Source organism: Alosa alosa, chromosome 16 (genome assembly GCF_017589495.1).
Source record: "Alosa alosa isolate M-15738 ecotype Scorff River chromosome 16, AALO_Geno_1.1, whole genome shotgun sequence".
Taxonomy (NCBI): Eukaryota; Metazoa; Chordata; class Actinopteri; order Clupeiformes; family Clupeidae; genus Alosa; species Alosa alosa.
In genome coordinates this window covers 31,845,021-31,865,856 of record NC_063204.1, presented here as the reverse complement: position 1 = coordinate 31,865,856, position 20,836 = coordinate 31,845,021, and the positions used below count along the sequence as shown (strand labels likewise).

General features: G+C 36.9%; 1 protein-coding gene across 2 annotated transcripts in view; it reads left to right on the top strand.

Annotated features, from left to right (window-relative positions):
* eci2 (enoyl-CoA delta isomerase 2) overlaps positions 1-4,262 on the top strand; it is a 52,727-nt gene extending 48,465 nt beyond the window's left edge. For both annotated transcript variants that reach the window (XM_048266015.1, XM_048266016.1), the window contains one exon: positions 3,707-4,262. In XM_048266015.1, the coding sequence (XP_048121972.1) occupies positions 3,707-3,862 (156 nt within the window). In that variant the 3' untranslated portion in view covers positions 3,863-4,262. The remainder of the gene's footprint in view (positions 1-3,706) is intronic.
* The last annotated feature ends 16,574 nt before the right edge of the window (positions 4,263-20,836 follow it).

Sequence of the window (20,836 nt, the reverse complement as noted above, 5' to 3'; positions counted from 1 at the left end):
AAAAAAATACTAACATTGTCTCTTGTCTTGTCTCGTCATCTCACTCCTGATCTGTGCCTTGCCGTGGCAAATGAGCTTTTGAACTAAACAGGTCTTGTCTACTTGTGTTTGTGTGTCATCTGAATAATCTATATGTGCCCCATACATGGAATCAGAGTGCCTACTGTATGTAGTAAATGGAAAATCTCTACAGCAAAAGGCCAGTCTACCGCTACATGCATTTGGTTTGTTTCGGCCATTTATTAGTAATGATTTACACAGTTTGTTCACTACTTACTATTTACCTGAGCATTCAGTATTGTGCAATATAGCATACAGAAGGTGAGGGACATTTTGGGGGGAAAGAAGTGGTGCATTGTATCATTCAAACATGCGACTTTTCATGAAAATTCTATAATCCAAGATGGCCGCCACCATATGACGTCATAATATGCTAATTAGATATACACATTTAATCTCTACATAAACTTTGGGTCATCCTTAATATTTCTCTAATTTACAGAAAGTCTCTATCTCTTATCACTTTTAAGATATAGCCTTTTGAAATGAAGATGTCAAAATTGATCGTTTCGGAAAAAAACCTCTGGCGCCTAAAGGGTTCATGTCAAGGTAATGTTAACATTACGTTACATTAGCCTAATGCAGACCGAAAGACCAATGATTGCTTTATAGATTGATAACAGGGCAGAATGCATGGTGCTTTTGAGCCCAGGCAACACCATAGGGCAGTCTCAGCCAGCCGTTAAGTTAATGTCAAGGTAATGTTAACATTACATTACGTTAGCCTAATGCAGACCGAAAGACCAATGATTGCTTTATAGATTGACAACAGGGAAAAATGCATAGAAAATAACGCCTATGCAAAACAACTAAATATAAGTCAAGAGTACATTAAAAATAAACTAAAAAGAAAAAAAAAACATTACATTAAATTATAAAAATATTTAAAAAAAATATCAATCAAAAACAAAATGTCAGATGGAGTGGCGTGACTCTCCTGTGACCTAGCAACGAGGTTGTTATTGTATGTTAATTATTGAGCATCTACATTTCTTGTCTGGTTCTGCCCGCTTGTATCCCGGGGCTCTTTATATCAACAAAGGGGTAAAGGGGATGATGTTGCATTATTGAAAATGAAAGTGGCATTGGTGGAGCTAGATGAAGCAGTAAAAATCAGTCCTTCCAGGATTTTGGGGAACTTTTTTGACATTGTTGCAGCCTAAAATGGCTGATTTCGTGGCAACTTTTTGGAAAAAATTGCGATGAAGTTGCCGTGTTTTTAGGCGTTTGTTGCAAAGAAATTTTTAATTGAGGGCAACTAAGGGTAGTAAAGATCAACTCTGACCAAGATGATCACACATCTTGGTATTCTTATAGCCAGGGTGTTCCCATGCTGCCTTCAAGCGATTTGATTCACGCTGCTAAGGCAGCCTGGAGACCATGGAGCAAATGTTCGCCTGAGATAGGGAACCAATCACAGAACAGGGGGGAAAGCAAGATGATGATGAGCTATGCACAGACGCATTTGAGAGACATCCGTGGCACCCAATAAACGGATCTGGGCATTTTTCAAATACGAGAAAATGAACGTTTGGTTCCCAGACCACGTCTCATTGAGAAGTGGTGGCGCTAGCCAGGCTTGTATTCTTATTAAAAAACAATAAGAAAAGTAAAGGATTACAAAAAATCAAAGTGTTTTATGTGTAGCTAAATGAAGAAATGCTTTGGATGGGGTAATTCACAAAGCAGTATAAGCTTATCTAAAACTGTCCAAAAAAGACAGCCACCCCCTAAAAAGATGGTATCATGTCATATGTTTCAATACATTCATACATTTTGGAATTCATATTAGGTTCATATTTTTAAAATCATTCATATTCTGAGATCTACATAATTACTAATAGCCAACTAAGTATTTAGTTATTTCAGTGTTTCATATTGATTTTTAAACCATTAGGCTACACTTCCCTTTAACGTCATTACATTGTATTTGTGTTGTGCAGGTCTAATTGAGCGCCTGTCTCTTTCAGGACGTGAGAGTAGTCTAATTACATTTCTGAGTGGATCGGAATGCTTGCATCCCACCGTTTTCTATGAGTGGAAATAACTGTGCATAGTGCATTAGAATATGTGGATGCACTTCGGGATATTTTCTGTCATTATTTGAAATAAATGTTAATAAATAACTCAAATGAAATCTTTCTTTGATCATAGAAGAGATAAGTGTCCGTTATGGCCACATTTCAAAGTTCAAAAGAGCAGAAACATAACTGCGACTGAAAAATGCTTAATTTTAAGGTTGTTTTAATGAGTGCTAAATCTATCTAGAAAATATAGACATATAGCATTAAGCAGTCACAGCAAGTTCCATGTCCAACAACCCAAGATTGGCTGAGTTACAAGGTCAAGTTTCACATCAAAACATAACTGATTTTGTGGGGCTGAACCAGTGCTGAGTGTCGCCGCCCCCATCCACCCCCCCCCCTCCAACCCCCAATCGCCCCTGCCCTCCCCGCCCCGCCCTTGCACGCACGCATTAGAAAGAGCTGGATGGAACTTGCTGTCATCAGTTTCACATCAAAAATAAAAGATCGATTGAGATATGATCACACTTGCGGTGATTTAAACAGAGGTCAAAAATTGACGTCACAGGGTGCGTTGAACTCTGCTTGGTTCAAGGATTCCAACGATACCTCATTTTGATAATCGGGTCAATGGGTCAAAAGTTACGTCCGTGAACGCGCGTCCAACTTTGGCCTGTTGGTGGCGCTAGAGCACTCAAGGTGCCGGCATGAAACTTGGTGAAATTAATTATTGGACTGTCCCCAATCAGTATGCCAAATTGTAAAACTTTTTACCAGACGGTTCTATGGGCTGCCATTGACTTTCATTGCAGAATAATACACATCAGCAACTACAGGCCAAAATGCAATTTTGCCAATTACAGAGCCCCCTTGAGGTCAAAAGCCACCAAATGTATTGTGCGTCCTCCCGATGGGGTTTAAGGAACAAGTAGTAAGTTTGGTTTTGATACATGAAAGCGTTGCTGAGATATGAGCTCACTTCCTGTTTGGCGGCTTCGCCGCAAATTTCGATTGGCTGTTACAGGCGAACGCTTCTGTCAATTGTTCCAGAATAAAATGCACTGTTAAGGCATGATCTGAAGATGTTGTGTGCCAATTTTGGTGAGGATCAGCTGAACTTTGTGACCTGCGAAAACTTGTTCGTGATTTTGATTAAATCCAATATGGCAGCCGAATCAATTACGTTGATGTCACAAGTTGTCCTCTGTATACCTAAGGGCCTTCAACAGTATTGCTAGACACCACTAGTGCATTTTAATTCTAAGCACAACAGCAGCTACAGGCCAAGAGACATGTTTCTTAATTGCAATGCCCCCTTGAGGTCAAAGGTCACGGATTATCAATCCGTAGTGTATTCCATTAATGGGCTATTTGCCTTGCAGCCTGTCGACTCGTCTCTTTTTTTACCTATTTGTCTCGTGTCCTTCGCGGTACTCATGTAGCGCATGCGTTCTCACAGACCTGTCACTCATCAGCCAATCTCCGGGGTCAAGCTTGTGCATGAGAAATTTAGGAGTACTCTTAGCGGTAAAATAAAATGTTTTGTGAATATGGGCCCAGACGTGTAAAGTGTAAAATGCTAAGGCTTTCTGCCTTCTTGTCTTTGTTTATGTATGCCTCAGTCTCTAGCCCTTTCTAAGCAACTGATTCGGACTTCAGAGAGGGACCGTCTCCATTCTGTCAATGATCAGGAAGTGGAGCGGCTGGTCGAGCGCTGGCTTTCAGATGAATGCATGCAGGCCATCATGAGTTTTTTCCAGGCCAAGTCAAGGCTGTGAGAGGAAGAAGGCCTGAAGACCACCTAGCATACAATGTCCTGCTGTCACATTTTGTAATTGAAAATGTAAATTTTGTATGCCAGTTAGTAATTGCTATTCTTTTTAAATGCCACTTAGATGTTTTATATATAGTGTAGTGAAATGAAAGAATGGAATTGTAACGAAATTTCCATTTAGACAAGTCTTTGACAGATCTGGGTACTAGACTGGACAGTAACAGTCTCCTTTGTTGTGATGCACTACCTCCATACTTACAATACAATGCCATATGTACAATGACATGTTTTGCTAATATAACTCCACGTGTGCCTGTATTGAATGATATATTTCTTTGTAATGTGCCTTTCATTTACAATGAATTGTACAGCCCTCCAATACAATAACAGTTTGTTTTGTCTTACTTCCTCGCTACCACTCAGTCCCTTGTGCTCCCCAATCAGGTGGGAAAAGGCTACACTCAATCTTTGGCCTTATTGTAGATGCGTTTCCACAGGCTTACCCATGTACTGCACTGCTAGAGATCATGTGTGTATCTGGAGGATATTTCTGCATGACAGTAAATACCCAAGTGGTAGTGAGAACCCCATTTTTGGGCCTGTGGGTCATAGATTTTTTTATAGTTACAGTAGCTTGAATAGACCGGTGTGCTCATGTTGCTCATCTGGCACAGAACAGAATTGCACATTTTAGTGAAATTAATGTTAATTATTTTCAGCATTTTGAGAGAAGTTACTTTATTTGTTCTGTAGTAATCCCATCCAAGGGTAGTGTAAATACATTTTATGCCATATTATACCTCTGCCCGCTCCACTGTGTCAAACAATAATCCATGACCTTCTGTTTCACTGAGGTATAAATGTTAGGTGACACATGCATGGAGAAAAGTCATTCGGTATGTGAAAGACACTGCTTCTCATGAAAGTTCTAAGGGATTTATAGTTGTTTCCAGTCAAAGGTTAGGTGTAATCCTTTGCTGCATTCTTACATGCGTGTTTTTATGTACGTCTTGGAATTATAACTATTACATTTATCATTTACCCTAAATCAAGCCACATTAAAATTCAACTTCCTCCGATGTTCCCCTCCCTCAAACTTTACCAGGCATGTCATCAAAGTCATTGTAGTTGTTCAGATCCACCGGAACCTCCACTCCTACTTTAAACGCTAGGAAATGTGGAATTGTTACGGTGGACATTTGTGGGTTTTATGTCAATATATACACATCCATAGCATATTATCATACTCATAATAGACTAGTGATCATTCACTGTGCTCTACATTTTTTCAAACAATGTCAAACAACAGTGCTAATAGAGGATGTATAAACAGCAATATAAAAACAAGCATAATATTTACCAATCAAAGCTAGATAAATGTATTTACATATTATATTACATGTATATTATAAATATAGTGCTTTTCTAGACACTCAAAGTGCTTCACAGTGAAGGGGGAATCTCACTAACCACCACCAATGTGTAGCACCCACCTACATAATTACATAATTACACTTTATACTCAAATAAACCTTACAAATACAAAGTAATTACAACTGATTAGTCAAAGGCAGTGGAAAATGCTGTTTTTAGTTGGGGTTCCAGTAATGGGCAGCATAGCAGCAAAATGCCATTTCACCCTTGTTAGTTTTAACTTTCAACACAATAGTTTACAACCCCTCTTTTTCTTTTTCTTACATTGATGCGCTTACTTTACCTGATTCAATCATATACTGGGGACACTCAATTGGAATTACTATTTAAACATAATAATGTGTTTTATACAAAACTTTATTGGATGTTTTTGCTGGACTGGATATTGCTTTAAAGGAACACCGTTTTATGAAATTGGATTCACCGTCTCCCCTAGAGTTAGATAAGTGAGCGAAAGCATTGTTTCTCTGTGCATGCCATGGAGGTAGTATATATAACCAAAGATAATTAATGCGTAGCAAGATGGGTCGTCCTAGTTCATGTCTATGAGGGCAAAGTGAAATTCAGTCCCCACCTGCACAGGGGCGTATCACTGACGTATGACTGACGTTTGAACGCCTCGGTTCCACGCCAGACAGAAGCCAGAATACAAAACAAACTTGGTGAACACCTTCATTAATGTTGATTTTCTCCCTACTGGAGGGTCATACTGTCACAACATTCACCTGAAATGGGGAGGAGGGTTTGGAGATCATGATACCGTGTCCGAAATGTGCATCTATTACTCAGAAAAATTACCCTGGTTTAATGGAATTGTCTCTGCGAGACACTCTGGCAAAGAGAAATGATGCACGTTACTTTTACCCCAACATTCCAGGGAACCAGTTAAACTGATGAAGACAGCGCTGCAACGTTGGAGGACAGTAAACATGGTCTAGTGTTATCCAATTGCGTGCAGTGAGATTTTTAAATGCATGCTTGTTGCAGCCCCTCGAGTTGGGCCATTACATTGTTATTGGCCAGACCCTTAACCTTTCTAGATTATCAGGGTGTGGATTTTCCAGGCTACAGAAAAATAAGGCTTTGACAAATTCGGGGAAATTCTTGGATTCTGCCATAGACCTCAATGTTAAAAAGGGAGCTCGATCACCGCATAAATGGGGATTAGTGCACCCCCCCCCGTGCAGGGCGTTTACTACTGCTACCCTATTTGCATACAAGTATATTCGTAATCAACCATCTTTAATATAACTGGAGAGAGTGACTAAATCCTGCCCCCATTCAATTTCAATGGCCTATGCTAGGCTAGCTACTTCAGCCAAAAAAGTTTGAAATTGACCGCAGCCATCTATAAAAAAAAAAAAAAAAAAAAGGCGTTTCATGGACGCTCATTTCCGGCACCCGCTAGAATTAGCCAATTAGGTTCCACATTACAGACGTAGACAACGTAAGGTACAACGGTATGCCGTTGATGCAGATTGGATATGCTCTCAGAGGAAAAGAAGTTGTTCGGGAAAACACTTCACCTACCCTCACTATACTCACTATAGGCACACATTTATTTAATTGGTTGGGCTAACATTTTGGGGACGTTTGTGTAGAAGTTTGCCCTCAAAGTCTTATAATGTGATGTTCAAATGTGACAGGTTAAACAATGCGAGTCAATATTGAGTAAGGATTCACTTTAGGCACACAAATAATGATCCCTAAATGCTTTGGACAGGCTCTATACACAGGTTTCCTGTTTACCAACAAAACTCAATGCGCACGCAGCCTTGGGGCAGAAGACACTTGGTGGCTGTCCACAACGTTATAAACTTAACCTAAATAGTCGGCTGCTGTAAGCTACAATCTGAATTTTTTGTATACCCCTGTTGTCTAAATGATAATAACATCTCATTTCAGACTATATTTCAGAGTTTGCCGTTCATTTGCATTATTAATATAACATTGTATTTTGTCATTTTTGGTGAAGACATGCATTCCGTTAGGGATATTGAACATATTGAACATTCTCTAACCATCGTGATTTCAAATTGGTGCAGTTTTCAGCACAAAAACTCATTTTATTCTTTTCATGGACAGCACTGCTCTATGCTGTTCTATGGTGCTTTCTGCCTCTTAGTTGTGCACGCATGTTTTCATGACGTTGCATAGAAATCCATGTATTAGGCATAAATGTGCCATATGTAGGCTATTCAACAAAAATTACTATTTGAAGTAGACATGAGACGTAGGAAACTTGTGGATAGCTGGGATTTTTGCTGCACCCAGTGTGAATTTGCAGCTTATTAAACCTACACAGACAGGCAAAATGAAACCAACGCAAATTAAACTTACCGATAGAAGACCAAAGTTAGGTGGTGTAAGGTGTATTGTGGTTCGAGCAACCAGACATTTCAAGAGTTTGCAACTGCTGTCACTATCAGACTTTCCTATTCAGTTGTTGCTATCTAGGCTATTTAAAGTAAAGGGGTTGTTGGATATTTGGCTATTGCATTGATAGGCAGCCTGAGCATTTTAATCAAATAGCCTACATAGCCTAATCATGTCAATGTTGCTGGAAAGCAAACTAATAGAAATGAATTTCGTTTTAAATCATGGGGAGACATAGGTTATGCCTAGATGATCCCAACACTTTGTTGATATGGACTAAAGGTAGGCTACAAGCATTTCCAAATAGTTTTTATAGCCTGATAATTGGCTGATAATTGGATTTAGGTCATTGCGAGTTGAGTTCTCCCAACACACATTCCAGAGAAGCATGCACAGAGAGTAGAATGAAACCAAAGAGCTGTTATTTATTACCCTGGAAATCCAGAGTTCTCGCAAGAGCACTAACCCTAACCCTTAATCTTTCTAGATTATCAGGGTCTGGATTTTCCAGGCTAGTTATTCCACAGTCCGGTTGACTTTCAAGAAGTGAAAATAAAGGATGCAAAAATACGGATAAACTAAACAATATGATATAACAGTAGATTCTATATGAATATGTGAGTACAAGTATGCGCTATGCGGTCGGAAAACTATTCCATCTGGCCATCTAACCTGCTGCAGTGTCAATCAGTGAGTCAATTAAGGCCTACACATTCGCGCCTGAAAGGCACGTCAAGATGGAGTGGCTATGTCAATACGTTACACACGTGCAGGCTATTATTCCCTCAGAATTAGGAAGTAACTTAGAATTTGTCTGATTCAGAATTCCTAAATGTGGCTCCTAGAGTCACAGTCAGTTACCTTGCCAACCCACAAATCATGCAAATAGTATTATAACATTTACTTTTTTCTTTTATTTACCACAAAGCTTAATATAATACACCCTAAACCATGCTGGCAGTAAGTCAAGAATCCGTAGCTTAAGGCAGTCGTTTTATTTGTCGTCTTCCAGAAATGCTTTACCAACATGGATGCGCGAGGAATCTCGTGCCCAGCGCTAAACCAAAGATGGTTGATTACGAAGATACTTCCTGAGAGGCCATTTCCTAATCCTGGAAATGTATGCAAATAGGGTAGCAGTAGTACACGCCCCGCACATTTATGCAGTGATCGGGCTCCCTTTTTAACATTGAGGTCTATGGCAGAATCCAAGAATTTCCCAGAATTTGTCAAAGCCTTATTTTTCTGAGCAATGGATGCACATTTCGGACATGGTATCATGATCTCCAAACCCTCCTCCCCATTTCAGGAGAATGTTTTGACAGTATGACCCTCCAGTCGAGAGAAAATCAACATTAATGAAGGCACACCAAGTTTGTTTTGTACTCCGGCTTCTGTCTGGCGTGGAACCGAGGCGTTCAAACGTCAGTCATACGTCAGTGACACGCCCCTGTGCAGGTGGGAACTGAACCAGAGCCCGTCTCTAACTGAACTCCACTTTGCCCTCATAGACATGAACTAGGACGACCCATCTTGCTACGCATTAATTATCTTTGGCTAAACTCATGCATGAGCAGTCATCTACCAATCAGCATCAGTGATGCGCGGTCGGCCCGAAATTGAGCGGTCCACTCGCGGTTATGAGTCATAAAAAAATATTTTAATGATATCCGGGTCATTTGTGGGCGGGTCAGTTAAAATGAATTGAATATATATATATGGGTGGTTGACGTTTTAGGCCGAAAAAAAGTTTTAAAAAAAAATTCATATATTAGGCATGGAAATCACTTAGCTTGTTGTACTGACCCTTCCATTCCCAAAAATATGTAACCCAAAAGCCTTTTTATTTTCATAATTTCTTGATGTCACATCAAATGATATGGTGTCACGCCATATGATAAATAACACCACGAAACAATCTGTTAATACAAAAAAATTATTATATGTATTATGTGTATTATATGTATTTCACAAGCAACAAAAGACAGTTTAAGACAGGTATATCATGTAAAGGTTCACTTTCAGAAATCACAACTATGCAAAACAGAATGCCACCAAATATTGTATAGCTCTTGGGTTGCCTGAGTTTTTTTTTTCTTCTCAATGGTGGGCTTCAATCTGAATGTTTGTAGTTCCCCTTTGAGTTTATTCTCTTTATATCTGTTGAAAGACAAATTCAACTATTTATTCAGATAATTTAAAAGGTTTTCCTGCATTATAATCAGATTCAATTGTTGCAATTACTTATAGTGCTAAAGACAACATTAATATTATTGTTTTCTTTAACACCAGAATTTATTTTCTCAGACTACTATTGATATTTATACAACAATTGGGTTCTATGGAACTATTTATTTGTTTCTGATTGGCCGAGAGACGTTCCATGAGTTGGAACTGTCCCCTGGAACTGTCCAGGGAACTGACCTATCGCAAGCCCCGCCCATCGAACGCGGATGATCCAATGGCAGTCCAGTAGCTCTGCAAATGTAGATAAAGTCCGACAGCTTCACCAGAGAGGGTTAAAGCGGAGCGAGAGGCGCAAACGTTCGACAATTTCCGCGTTCGATTATTGCAAGGGGGAGGGGGGAAAATCCCCCTTTATGCAGACCAGAGTAAACCCTCGCTGCACTAATGTCAATGGAGACTTGTGGAATTTTACCAATAAATTGGTCATTATGTCTTTCTGGATTTGTTGAGGTTTTTTTTGGAACATTTTGTCATAATCTGTAAGTGTTTGGGATCATTTCAAGCCTAAAAGTGTAATTTTTTAGTGTTCGGATTTGTAATAAAATAACTTAATATCAGACCATGCTGCTGCCAGTTACTGTCCGGTTGTTAGCATGCTAGCTAGCCTCTTAGCTAAGGTAACATTTTAAACAGAGAAGTGTAATTTCTTTGAAATGACAACTAGCTGAATAACATTACTGACATTAGTTAAAGTGGATACTCAAGTTTATACTCAAGTGAATTTGCAACAGTATATTAAGTTTAAGCGAAGTCCTTCAACTACTAGTCACTTGTTAGCGCATAGCTGTATTGCCATAGCTACTCCCATCCACTTGTATAGCATTTTAAGCTAGCGTTAGCTAGCTAGCTAGCTTGGTTCACATGACTAATTAAATTATTCATATCATGTCCTAAAGAATGATTCATTGGTATCATACATGATTATAGACAATAATACTGTGAACACAATTATGTTTATCTGTTCTTATTGCTTATTAAGAGAGAAAGTTTATTTAGTGACGTAAGGTGACACTCCCACTTATGCAGACCAGAACTGTTCCGTTTTGCTCCCATAGTAAAGAATTACGTTGCTCTATCTTGCTAGTAATCAAGGATCTTTGGCTTCACCTTACGGCTCCATAGAAATGCCTGGAAGCCGTGATTTTTTTCCGGTTTAATGGGATTGTATAGTGATGTAAATGGAAAAGGGATGGCCAAACGACATGTGTGGGATTAACGCAACACCGATACACAGAATAATGACTTTCAATCTTGACTAGAGAATGTAATTCCAGGGAATTACCAGTGCATGAAAATGGAAAAATGGCTGCGGAATGAAATATTGTTAAATATATTGTCTAAAATATAATCTAAGTAAAAAGATGGAGGTCAGATAGAGAAAAAAGCTGGCAGGGAGTCATCAATTGATGACAACTGACAGTTGGAATGGCCGAACAGTTAAATAGTTGAGTAGTTTAAATAGTTAAATTATTTTATAGCGAATTATTGTATTGAGGACTTATTTTGAAGTTGAAGTTGTTGAGGACAGAGGAAACAGTTGGCGGGAGTTGTAGTTGATGACGACTGACAGTTGGAATGGCTGAACAGTTAAATAGTCGGACAGTGAAAATGGTTAGGTTATTTAATAGGATATTATTGTAGTAAGTACTTTTTTTTTTGAAACAGTTGTAGGCAGAGGAAACAGTTGGCAGGAGTCATAGTTGATGGCAACTGACAGTTTGAAAGGCTGAATAGTTAAATAGTTGGATAGTTAAAATGGTTAAATTATTTAAAATGGAGTTATTGTAGTGAGGAGTTTTATTTTGAAACAGTTGTGGTCAGGGGAAACAGTTGACAGGAGTCAAAGTTGATAACAACTGACTGTTGCTAGAGTAGTTATGGTGGTTGCTATGCTGGTTGCTAGGTTAATGATGTTGGTTGCTAGGTTTTAACTGTGAATGTGGTTGCTAGGCTGTTGCTAGGGTACTTGAAGTCGTTGCTAGGTTGTTGCTAGGGTGTCCATGGTGGCTACTATCAGAAAAAAAGGAGTTACTACAGTGGTTTGCTAGTATAATTATCTTGGTTGCTATGGAAACAGTTGAACAGTTAAATAGTTGGATTGTTTAAATGGTTAAATTATTTAATAGGGAATTATTGTAGTGGAGACTTTTATTTTGAAACAGTTGTGGGCAGAGGAAACAGTTGAACAGGATCTGTAGTCTTAAGAGAGCCAGATTGTATGCTTAAAGCCTGAGACAGACAGTTGCTGGAGGTGGCCGGAACCATATGGCTCTGGCCGGAACACTTGGCATAGGATTCCAAGTGCCCTATTTTGATGCCATAATCGGCAATGTTAAGTCTATGGGGAAATTTTTAATAGTTTTTAATTAATAGTTCAAAAAGTATAAAAGTTACAAATATGAAAAATACATTCCACACCTGTCCTAAGTAAGACCTACGTAACGCAGTTTGAATGAAGTTTCTACATTAAACGGTTGAAGCCGCATTAAACGCAGAAAAAGCGTTACAAGAAGAATAATAACTAGAAAAGCATTTCCTGGAGGAAATACAGTGCATGAAAATGCAAAAATATGATGGGTTTATTTGGTTAAATTATTTGCTTGGTAGATAAGGTTTAATATAGTTGGAATGACTGAACAGTTAAATAGGTTGATCATTTAAATGGTTAAATTATTTAGGCAGATAGTTGACGATAACTAACAGTTGGAATGGCTCCAATGTTTACTAGCAGTTATGCTAACTATGTTAACAAAGATAATAATGTTAACCAAGTTACTATGCTAACTAGCATGCTAACAATGTTAAAATGTTAACTATGCTAACCATATGACTTAGCTAACCTAGCTTATCATTTTTATTAGTTATGCTAACTATACTAACTAACATGTTAACATGCTAATTATGCTAACCATGTGACTTAGCTAACTTCGCTAATCATTTTAACAGTTATGCTAACTAGCATGCTAACATGCTAACTATGCTCACCATGTGACTTAGCTAACTTCGCTAATCATTTTTAACAGTTATGTTAACTATGCTAACTAGCATGCTAACTATGCTCACCATGTGACTTAGCTAACTTCGCTAATCATTTTTAGCAGTTTTGCTAAAAATGTTAACAATGTTAGCAATGCTAACATGCTATGCTAACTAACTACAGTGGGTAAGAGTCATAGTTGATGACAAGTAACAGTTACAATGGCTGAACAGTTAAAAAGTTCAGTAGTTTAAAGGGTTAAATTGTTTAACAGTGAAATATTGTAGTGGGGACTTTTATTTTGAAACAGTTTTTGGCAGAGGAAGCAACTACAAACAGGATGTGTAGTCTTAATAGGGCCAGTTTGTATGCTTAAAGCCTGAGACTGGCAGATGATCCAGGTGGCCTGAACACCTGCCATAGGATTCTAATTGCTTAACGGCTCTATTGTGATGTCATCAGCCCATGTTAAGTCTATGGGGAAATTTTGAGTAGTTTTTAATTAATAGTTTAAAAAGTATAAAAGTTACAAAGATGAAAAATACAAAGCCCACATGTCCTAAGTAAGACCTACGCAACATAGTTTGAATGAAGTTTCTACGTTAAACGGTTTAAGCTGCATTAACTGCGTTAGAAGAAGAAGAAGAACTAGAAAAGCATTTCCTGAAGAAAATATAGTGCATGAAAATGCAAAAAATATGATATGAAATATCATACAGAGTAAAAACAAACTATATTTGTTTCTAGGTAGATGAGGTTTAATATAGTTGGAATGATTGAACGGTTAAATAGGTGGATCATTTAAATGGTTAAATTATTTAGGTAGATAGTTGACGATAACTGACACTTGGAATGGCTCTAATATTTGCTAGCAGTTATGCTAACTATGTTAACAAAGATAATAATGCTAACCAAGTTACTATGCTAACTAGCATGCTAACAATGTTAAATTGCTAAGTATGCTAACCATGTGACTTAGCTAACTTAGCTAATAATTTTTAGCACTTTTGCTAAAAATGCTAACTAGCATGTTAGCATGCTAACCATGTTACTTAGCTAACTTAGTTAATCATTTTTAGGTGTTATGCTAACTATGCTAACCATGTTACTTAGCTAACTTAGCTAATAATTTTTAGCACTTTTGCTAAAAATGCTAACTAGCATGCTAACCATGTGACTTAGCTAACTTAGCTAATCATTTTTAGCAGTTTTGTTAAAAATGCTAACTAGCATGCTAACATGCTAACTATGCTAACCATGTTACTTAGCTAACTTAGCTAATCATTTTTAGCAGTTTTGTTTAAAATGCTAACAATTTTACCAATGCTAACATGTTAACTATGCTAACCATGCTAACTAGCTACAGTGGGTAGGAGTCATAGTTGATGACAAGTAACAGTTACAATGGCTGAACAGTTAAAAAGTTCAGTAGTTTAAAGGGTTAAATTGTTTAACAGTGAAATATTGTAGTGAGGACTTTTATTTTTGAAACATTTTTGGCAGAGGAAGCAGTTGAACAGGATGTGTAGTCTTAATAGGGCCAGTTTGTATGCTTAAAGCCTGAGACTGGCAGTTGATCCAGGTGGCCCGAACACCTGCCATAGGATTCTAATTGCTTAACGGCCGTATTGTGATGTCATAATCATAATGTTAAGTCAATGGGGAAATTTTGATTAGTTTTTAATTAATAGTTTAAGAAGTATAAAAGTTACAAAGCTGAAAAATACATAGCACCCATGTCCTAAGTAAGACCTACGTAACATAGTTTGAATGAAGTTTCTACGTTAAACGGTTGAAGCTGCATTAAGTGCGTTAGAAGAAGAAGAAGAAGAAGAACTAGAAAAGCATTTCCTGAAGGAAATACAGTGCATGAAAATACAAAAATATGATGTAAAATATCATACAGAGTAAAAACAAACTATATTTGTTTCTAAGTAGATGAGGTTTAATATAGTTGGAATGACTGAACAGTTAAATAGGTGGATAGTTTAAATGGTTAAATTATTTAGGTAGATAGTTGACATAACTGACAGTTGGAATGGCTCTAATGTTTGCAGCAGTTATGCTAACTATGTTAACAAAGATAATGTTAACCAAGTTACTATGCTAACTAGCATGCTAACAATGTTAAAATCTTAACTATGTTAACCATGTGACTTAGCTAACCTAGCTAATCATTTTTTTAGTAGTCATGCTAACTATTCTAAAAAATCTTAACTATCTTAACCAGGTTGCTTAGTTAACTTAGCTAATCATTTTTTAGTAGTTTTTTCTAAAATGCTAAATAACATGCTAACTATGTTAACCATGTTACTTAGCTAACTTAGTTAATTATTTTTTAGTAGTTATGCTAACTATGCTAACTATCTTACCATGTTACTTAGGTAGCTTAGCAATCATGTTTAACAGTTTTCTTAAAAATCTAAAATCTTAACAAGCTAATAATTTTTAACTTAGCTAATAATTTTTTAAAAAAATGCTAACTAGCAAGATGTTTTACTATGTTAACCATGTTAGCTTAACTAACTTAGCTAATCATTTTTAGCAGTTTTGTCAAAAATCTTGTACTCTTAACATGCTAATCTGCATAACTATGTTAACCATAATTACTAACTTAGCTAATCATTTTTAGCTTTGTTAAAAATCATTTTAGCAGTTTTGTTTAAAATGCTTTAACAGTTTTAACAAAAATCTTTAACTAATGCTAACAACTATTAACTCACTTAGCTAACCATGCTAACTAGCTACAGTGGGTAGGAGTCATAGTTGATGACAAGTAACAGTTACAATGGCTGAACAGTTAAAAAAGTTCAGTAGTTTAAAGGGTTAAATTGTTTAACAGTAAAATATTATAGTGAGGACTTTTATTTTGAAACCGTTTTTGGCAGAGGAAGCAGTTGAACAGGATGTGTAGTCTTAATAGGGCCAGTTTGTATGCTTAAAGCCTGAGACTGGCAGTTGATCCAGGTGGCCTGAACACCTGCCATAGGATTCTAATTGCTTAACGGGCTCTATTGTGATGTCATCAATCCAATGTTAAGTCAATGGGGAAATTTTGATTAGTTTTTAATTAATAGTTTAAAAAGTATAAAAAGTTACAAAGCTGAAAAATACATAGCACCCATGTCCTAAGTAAGACCTACGTAATATAGTTTGAATGAAGTTTCTACGCTAAACGGTTGAAGCTGCATTAAGTGCGTTAGAAAGAAGAAGAAGAAGAAGAACTAGAAAAGCATTTCCTGAAGGAAATACAGTGCATGAAAATACAAAAATATGATGTAAAATATCATACAGAGTAAAAACAAACTATATTGGTTGCTAAGTAGATGAGGTTTAATATAGTTGGAATGACTGAACAGTTAAATAGGTGGATAGTTTAAATGGTTAAATTATTTAGGTAGATAGTTGACGATAACTGACAGTTGGAATGGCTCTAATGTTTGCAAGCAGTTATGCTAACTATGTTAACAAAGATAATGTTAACCAAGTTACTATGCTAACTAGCATGCTAACAATGTTAAAATGCTAACTATGTTAACCATGTGACTTAGCTAACCTAGCTAATCATTTTTAGTAGTCATGCTAACTATTCTAACTAAAATGCTAACTATGCTAACCAGGTTACTTAGCTAACTTAGCTAATCATTTTTAGTAGTTTTGCTAAAAATGCTAAATAACATGCTAACTATGTTAACCATGTTACTTAGCTAACTTAGTTAATTATTTTTAGTAGTTATGCTAACTAGCATGCTAGCATGCTAACTATGCTAACCATGTTACTTAGCTAACTTAGCTAATCATGTTTAACAGTTTTACTAAAAATGCTAACTAGCATACTAACACGCTAGCATGCTAACTATGCTAACCACGTCACTTAGCTAACTTAGCTAATAATTTTTAGCAGTTTTTCTAAAAATGCTAACTAGCATGTTAGCATGTTTACTATGTTAACCATGTTACTTAACTAACTTAGCTAATCATTTTTAGCAGTTTTGTCAAAAATGCTAACTAGCGTGCTAACATGCTAGTATGCTAGCATGCTAACTATGTTAACCATAATACTTAGCTAACTTAGCTAATCATTTTTAGCAGTTTTGTTAAAAATGCTAACTAGCATGCTAACTATGCTAACCATGTTACTTAGCTAACTTAGCTAATCATGTTTAACAGTTTTACTAAAAATGCTAACTAGCATGCTAACACGCTAGCATGCTAACTATGCTAACCACGTCACTTAGCTAACTTAGCTAACTAGCTACAGTGGGTAGGAGTCATAGTTGATGACAAGTAACAGTTACAATGGCTGAATAGTTAAAAAGTTCAGTAGTTTAAAGGGTTAAATTGTTTAACAGTAAAATATTATAGTGAGGACTTTTATTTTGAAACCGTTTTTGGCAGAGGAAGCAGTTGAACAGGATGTGTAGTCTTAATAGGGCCAGTTTGTATGCTTAAAGCCTGAGACTGGCAGTTGGTCCAGGTGGCCTGAACACCTGCCATAGGATTCTAATTGCTTAACGGCTCTATTGTGATGTCATCAGCCCATGTTAAGTCTATGGGGAAATTTTGAACAGTTTTTAATTAATAGTTTAAAAAGTATAAAAGTTACAAAGCTGAAAAATACATAGCACCTATGTCCTAAGTAAGACCTACGTAATATAGTTTGAATGAAGTTTCTACGTTAAACGGTTGAAGCTGCATTAAACGCGTTAGAAGAAGAAGAAGAAGAAGCCTAGGAAGAACAGTACAGTGCATTTTCATGCACTGTAATAATAAAATGCCTTGGAATAACAGTACAGTGCATTTTCATACACTGTAAAAAGCCTTGGAATAACAGTGCACTGTAATAAGAAAACTTGGAAGAACAGTACAGTGCATTTTCATGCACTGTAATAAGAATAATTCGGATAACAGTAGAGTGCATGAATGCACTCTAATAAGAAGAACAGCGATAATAGTCCATTGCATTTACATGCAATGCAATAAAAACAGATAAGAAGAAAAGTGATAATAGTCCATTGCATTTACATGCAATGCAATTACTCTATATTCTAAGACGCGCGTTTATCCGCTCTCAGAAGTGAGCGCCGCAAAGCTGTCACTACATCAAGTTGAAAATTTGCTCATGAAACGTCGGACAAGCCGGGAAACTTGTGGATTATTCCGTGGATTATATCCCTGGAAATACCTGGAACTACGATCACTCAGTACCTTCGTTTGTGAGTAACCTGGCGATTGGCATTGTCTTCAGACCCAGGTACAATCAGACATTATGAGAGAGACTTTAAAATGTTTGATGGGACAATACAATTGCGCAATTGCTGAAAATTCGAACTGATTCTGATTCATTGAGATCCCGACGTCTTGATTGAAAGTGGACATTGTTGTAAGAGGACTTCTCATAACAAACTAAGACTATAAGCATAACCTGCAATAAAGCAATATAATAATTACGAGCCTGCACGCAACACAGAACGAAGGAACAGGCGGCAGAAAATGAAACCATGATTAAATGAAAACGCTGTTTGTATGCATGTGACTGAATAAGAGGGAATAATATTAATTGTACTAAAACAAAATAAAATAATTGTGATCATGTCTAAGGAAGAAACGGAACAACCTGAACAAACTCAAGATGAGCCCGAAGGCCCAGAAACAAATAAAGACGATCAGAGAAAACCTGTTTTTAAAGAGCTTAGCACAACAGCAGTTACTGCTGCAGAGTTACTGGCATGTCTCATCTGGATTTTGTGGAATTGGGACCAATACCTAAAACACCATTTCAGAAAGCTATTCGTGTACATCAGAAGTTGGTAGCAGCACCAGAACCAACCACTACTGCAGCAACAAGGCCAAATGTACCAAGCCAAGGAACTTACCGAACTACAGCCACTAAGCCGAGAAGAGCACAATCTACTCCTGGAAGGGAACCAGCAGATCCCCCTGATGGCACAGAGTTGACAAATCTGCTTGTATCTGTTCTATGCCAATCATCTCTTCCAAAGAAGGAGGTGCCTGTTTTCAATGGTGACCCTCTGGACTTTCAGTTATTTATGCAAGCATTTAAACACAATATAGAGGATAAGACTGACAGTAATGAGGACCGACTGTACTTTTTAGAACAGTATACAGTTGGACAGCCAAAAGAACTAGTTAGAAGTTGTTTTTACATGGATGCAGCGGCTGGTTATGTCATTCATTATGTCAGTCATTCCAACTATATTAAACCTCATCTACCTAGCAACCAATATAGTTTGTTTTACTCTGTATGATATTTTACATCATATTTTTGCATTTTCATGCACTGTATTTCCTACAGGAAATGCTTTTCTAGTTATTAATATTATTATTATTTTATTATTTATTTAATCATTTATTTATTTATCTATTTAATATGTAATGTATTTATTTCAACTTTTATTTATTTCATTTATTTATTTCATATTTCATTTATTTATTTCATTTTGTCACAAAAAACATGATAATACATAATCATATATGTAAGAATAACTTTACAATGTATTCCCTGAGCATAATGTTATACTGGAGAACTGATACAATAATGCCTTCCATACAAACTCTTCCAAAGTGTTTACATGAACACTTCAGACTTCAGAATCAGCTGTAACACTCAGGGTAGCGTGATCCCTATACAGTAAATGTTCACATCCATTTAAAATTCCTGTATTATTTATGCATTTAGCTGAAGCTTTTATCCAAAGCGACTTACAGATACCAACAGGGATCAGTCTCCTTGAAGCAACTTGGGGTTAAGTGCTCTAGGACACAACAGTGGGAGCCAATAATCTAGTGACTCCCACTAATCTAATTACTTTTTGTGGCTACTGCATGTTAGCCACCGTATGAATACATAAAAAATCTGTAAATAAACAAATGCCATTAAAGAAAAAACTGGCTTTGAGAGAATATTTCAATATCACTAGGTTTTCCATTCCATTTCCAAAATTATATTAAAGCATTATAAAGATGTAAAAAATGAACAATAAAATTAAGTTAAAAGTAGGCGTGTTTGATCACACTGGCTGAAATGCATATGTCTTTGCCTATGTACTTACAGATTTAAAACAAAGACTTCCATACCTTTTATTCATATTTCTTATAAGATCATTCATAATGCAAATTGAAATTATATGTAAAATAAACAGCTTTTAAAACATGGATACAGTTCATTTTTGAAGAGTTATTAAAAAATATCCTCAGCTTTTCCTGATGACATATGACTTTGAGAAGGTCTAATCTTTTATGGACAGGTCTTTACTAGATTAAGGATGGTGCTGAACCAAAATAATTTGCTGTCTGGGCTTGTTTGCTGTTGTCCACACAACTGTTACCTACAATCTGGCTGAGGGAAGGCGTTCTGTGAAATGCTGTCCTTTGGTGCTCACACTGCTTCCAGTTATGCAACCATGAATTTTAATGGTTTTAAGTGCTGTTAGTGCTTTCCAACTTTCTTAGCAAACTAAGTAAAGCACCAATTTCATGTCGAGCACATTGTTTTAGAGAAAATAAGAGAGTAGCTCTGTGAGTAGGATCGTTTCCATGTACATTTTATTGAGGCAATCATTTGCAAAAGGCCAAGTAAACTTAAAGTTATGGAATAAGTGATCTCAAAGGAACTTATTTAACAGATTCTTTCACTCTCAATCAAATGACAAATGAGTGCTGTTATGGTCTTGGGTGAGTTTTGTTTGGGTTTTCATGTACAACACATGGTGTGACAGTGCTGTGGAGACAGTTAAGGAAGGGAGGGGCTTTCTTTGGCTACCAAGGAAACAGGGGAAGGCTGATTGTGTCCAGGCGACCCAGAGCAGAGGAGGAAAGCCTTAAAAAGGGGTGGGAAGGAAAGGAAAGGGGTGGGGTGTAGTGGTAAAGAAAAAGTCAGAGGAAAGCCCATAAAGGGAAAAAAAGAAAGGAAACAAAGTGGGA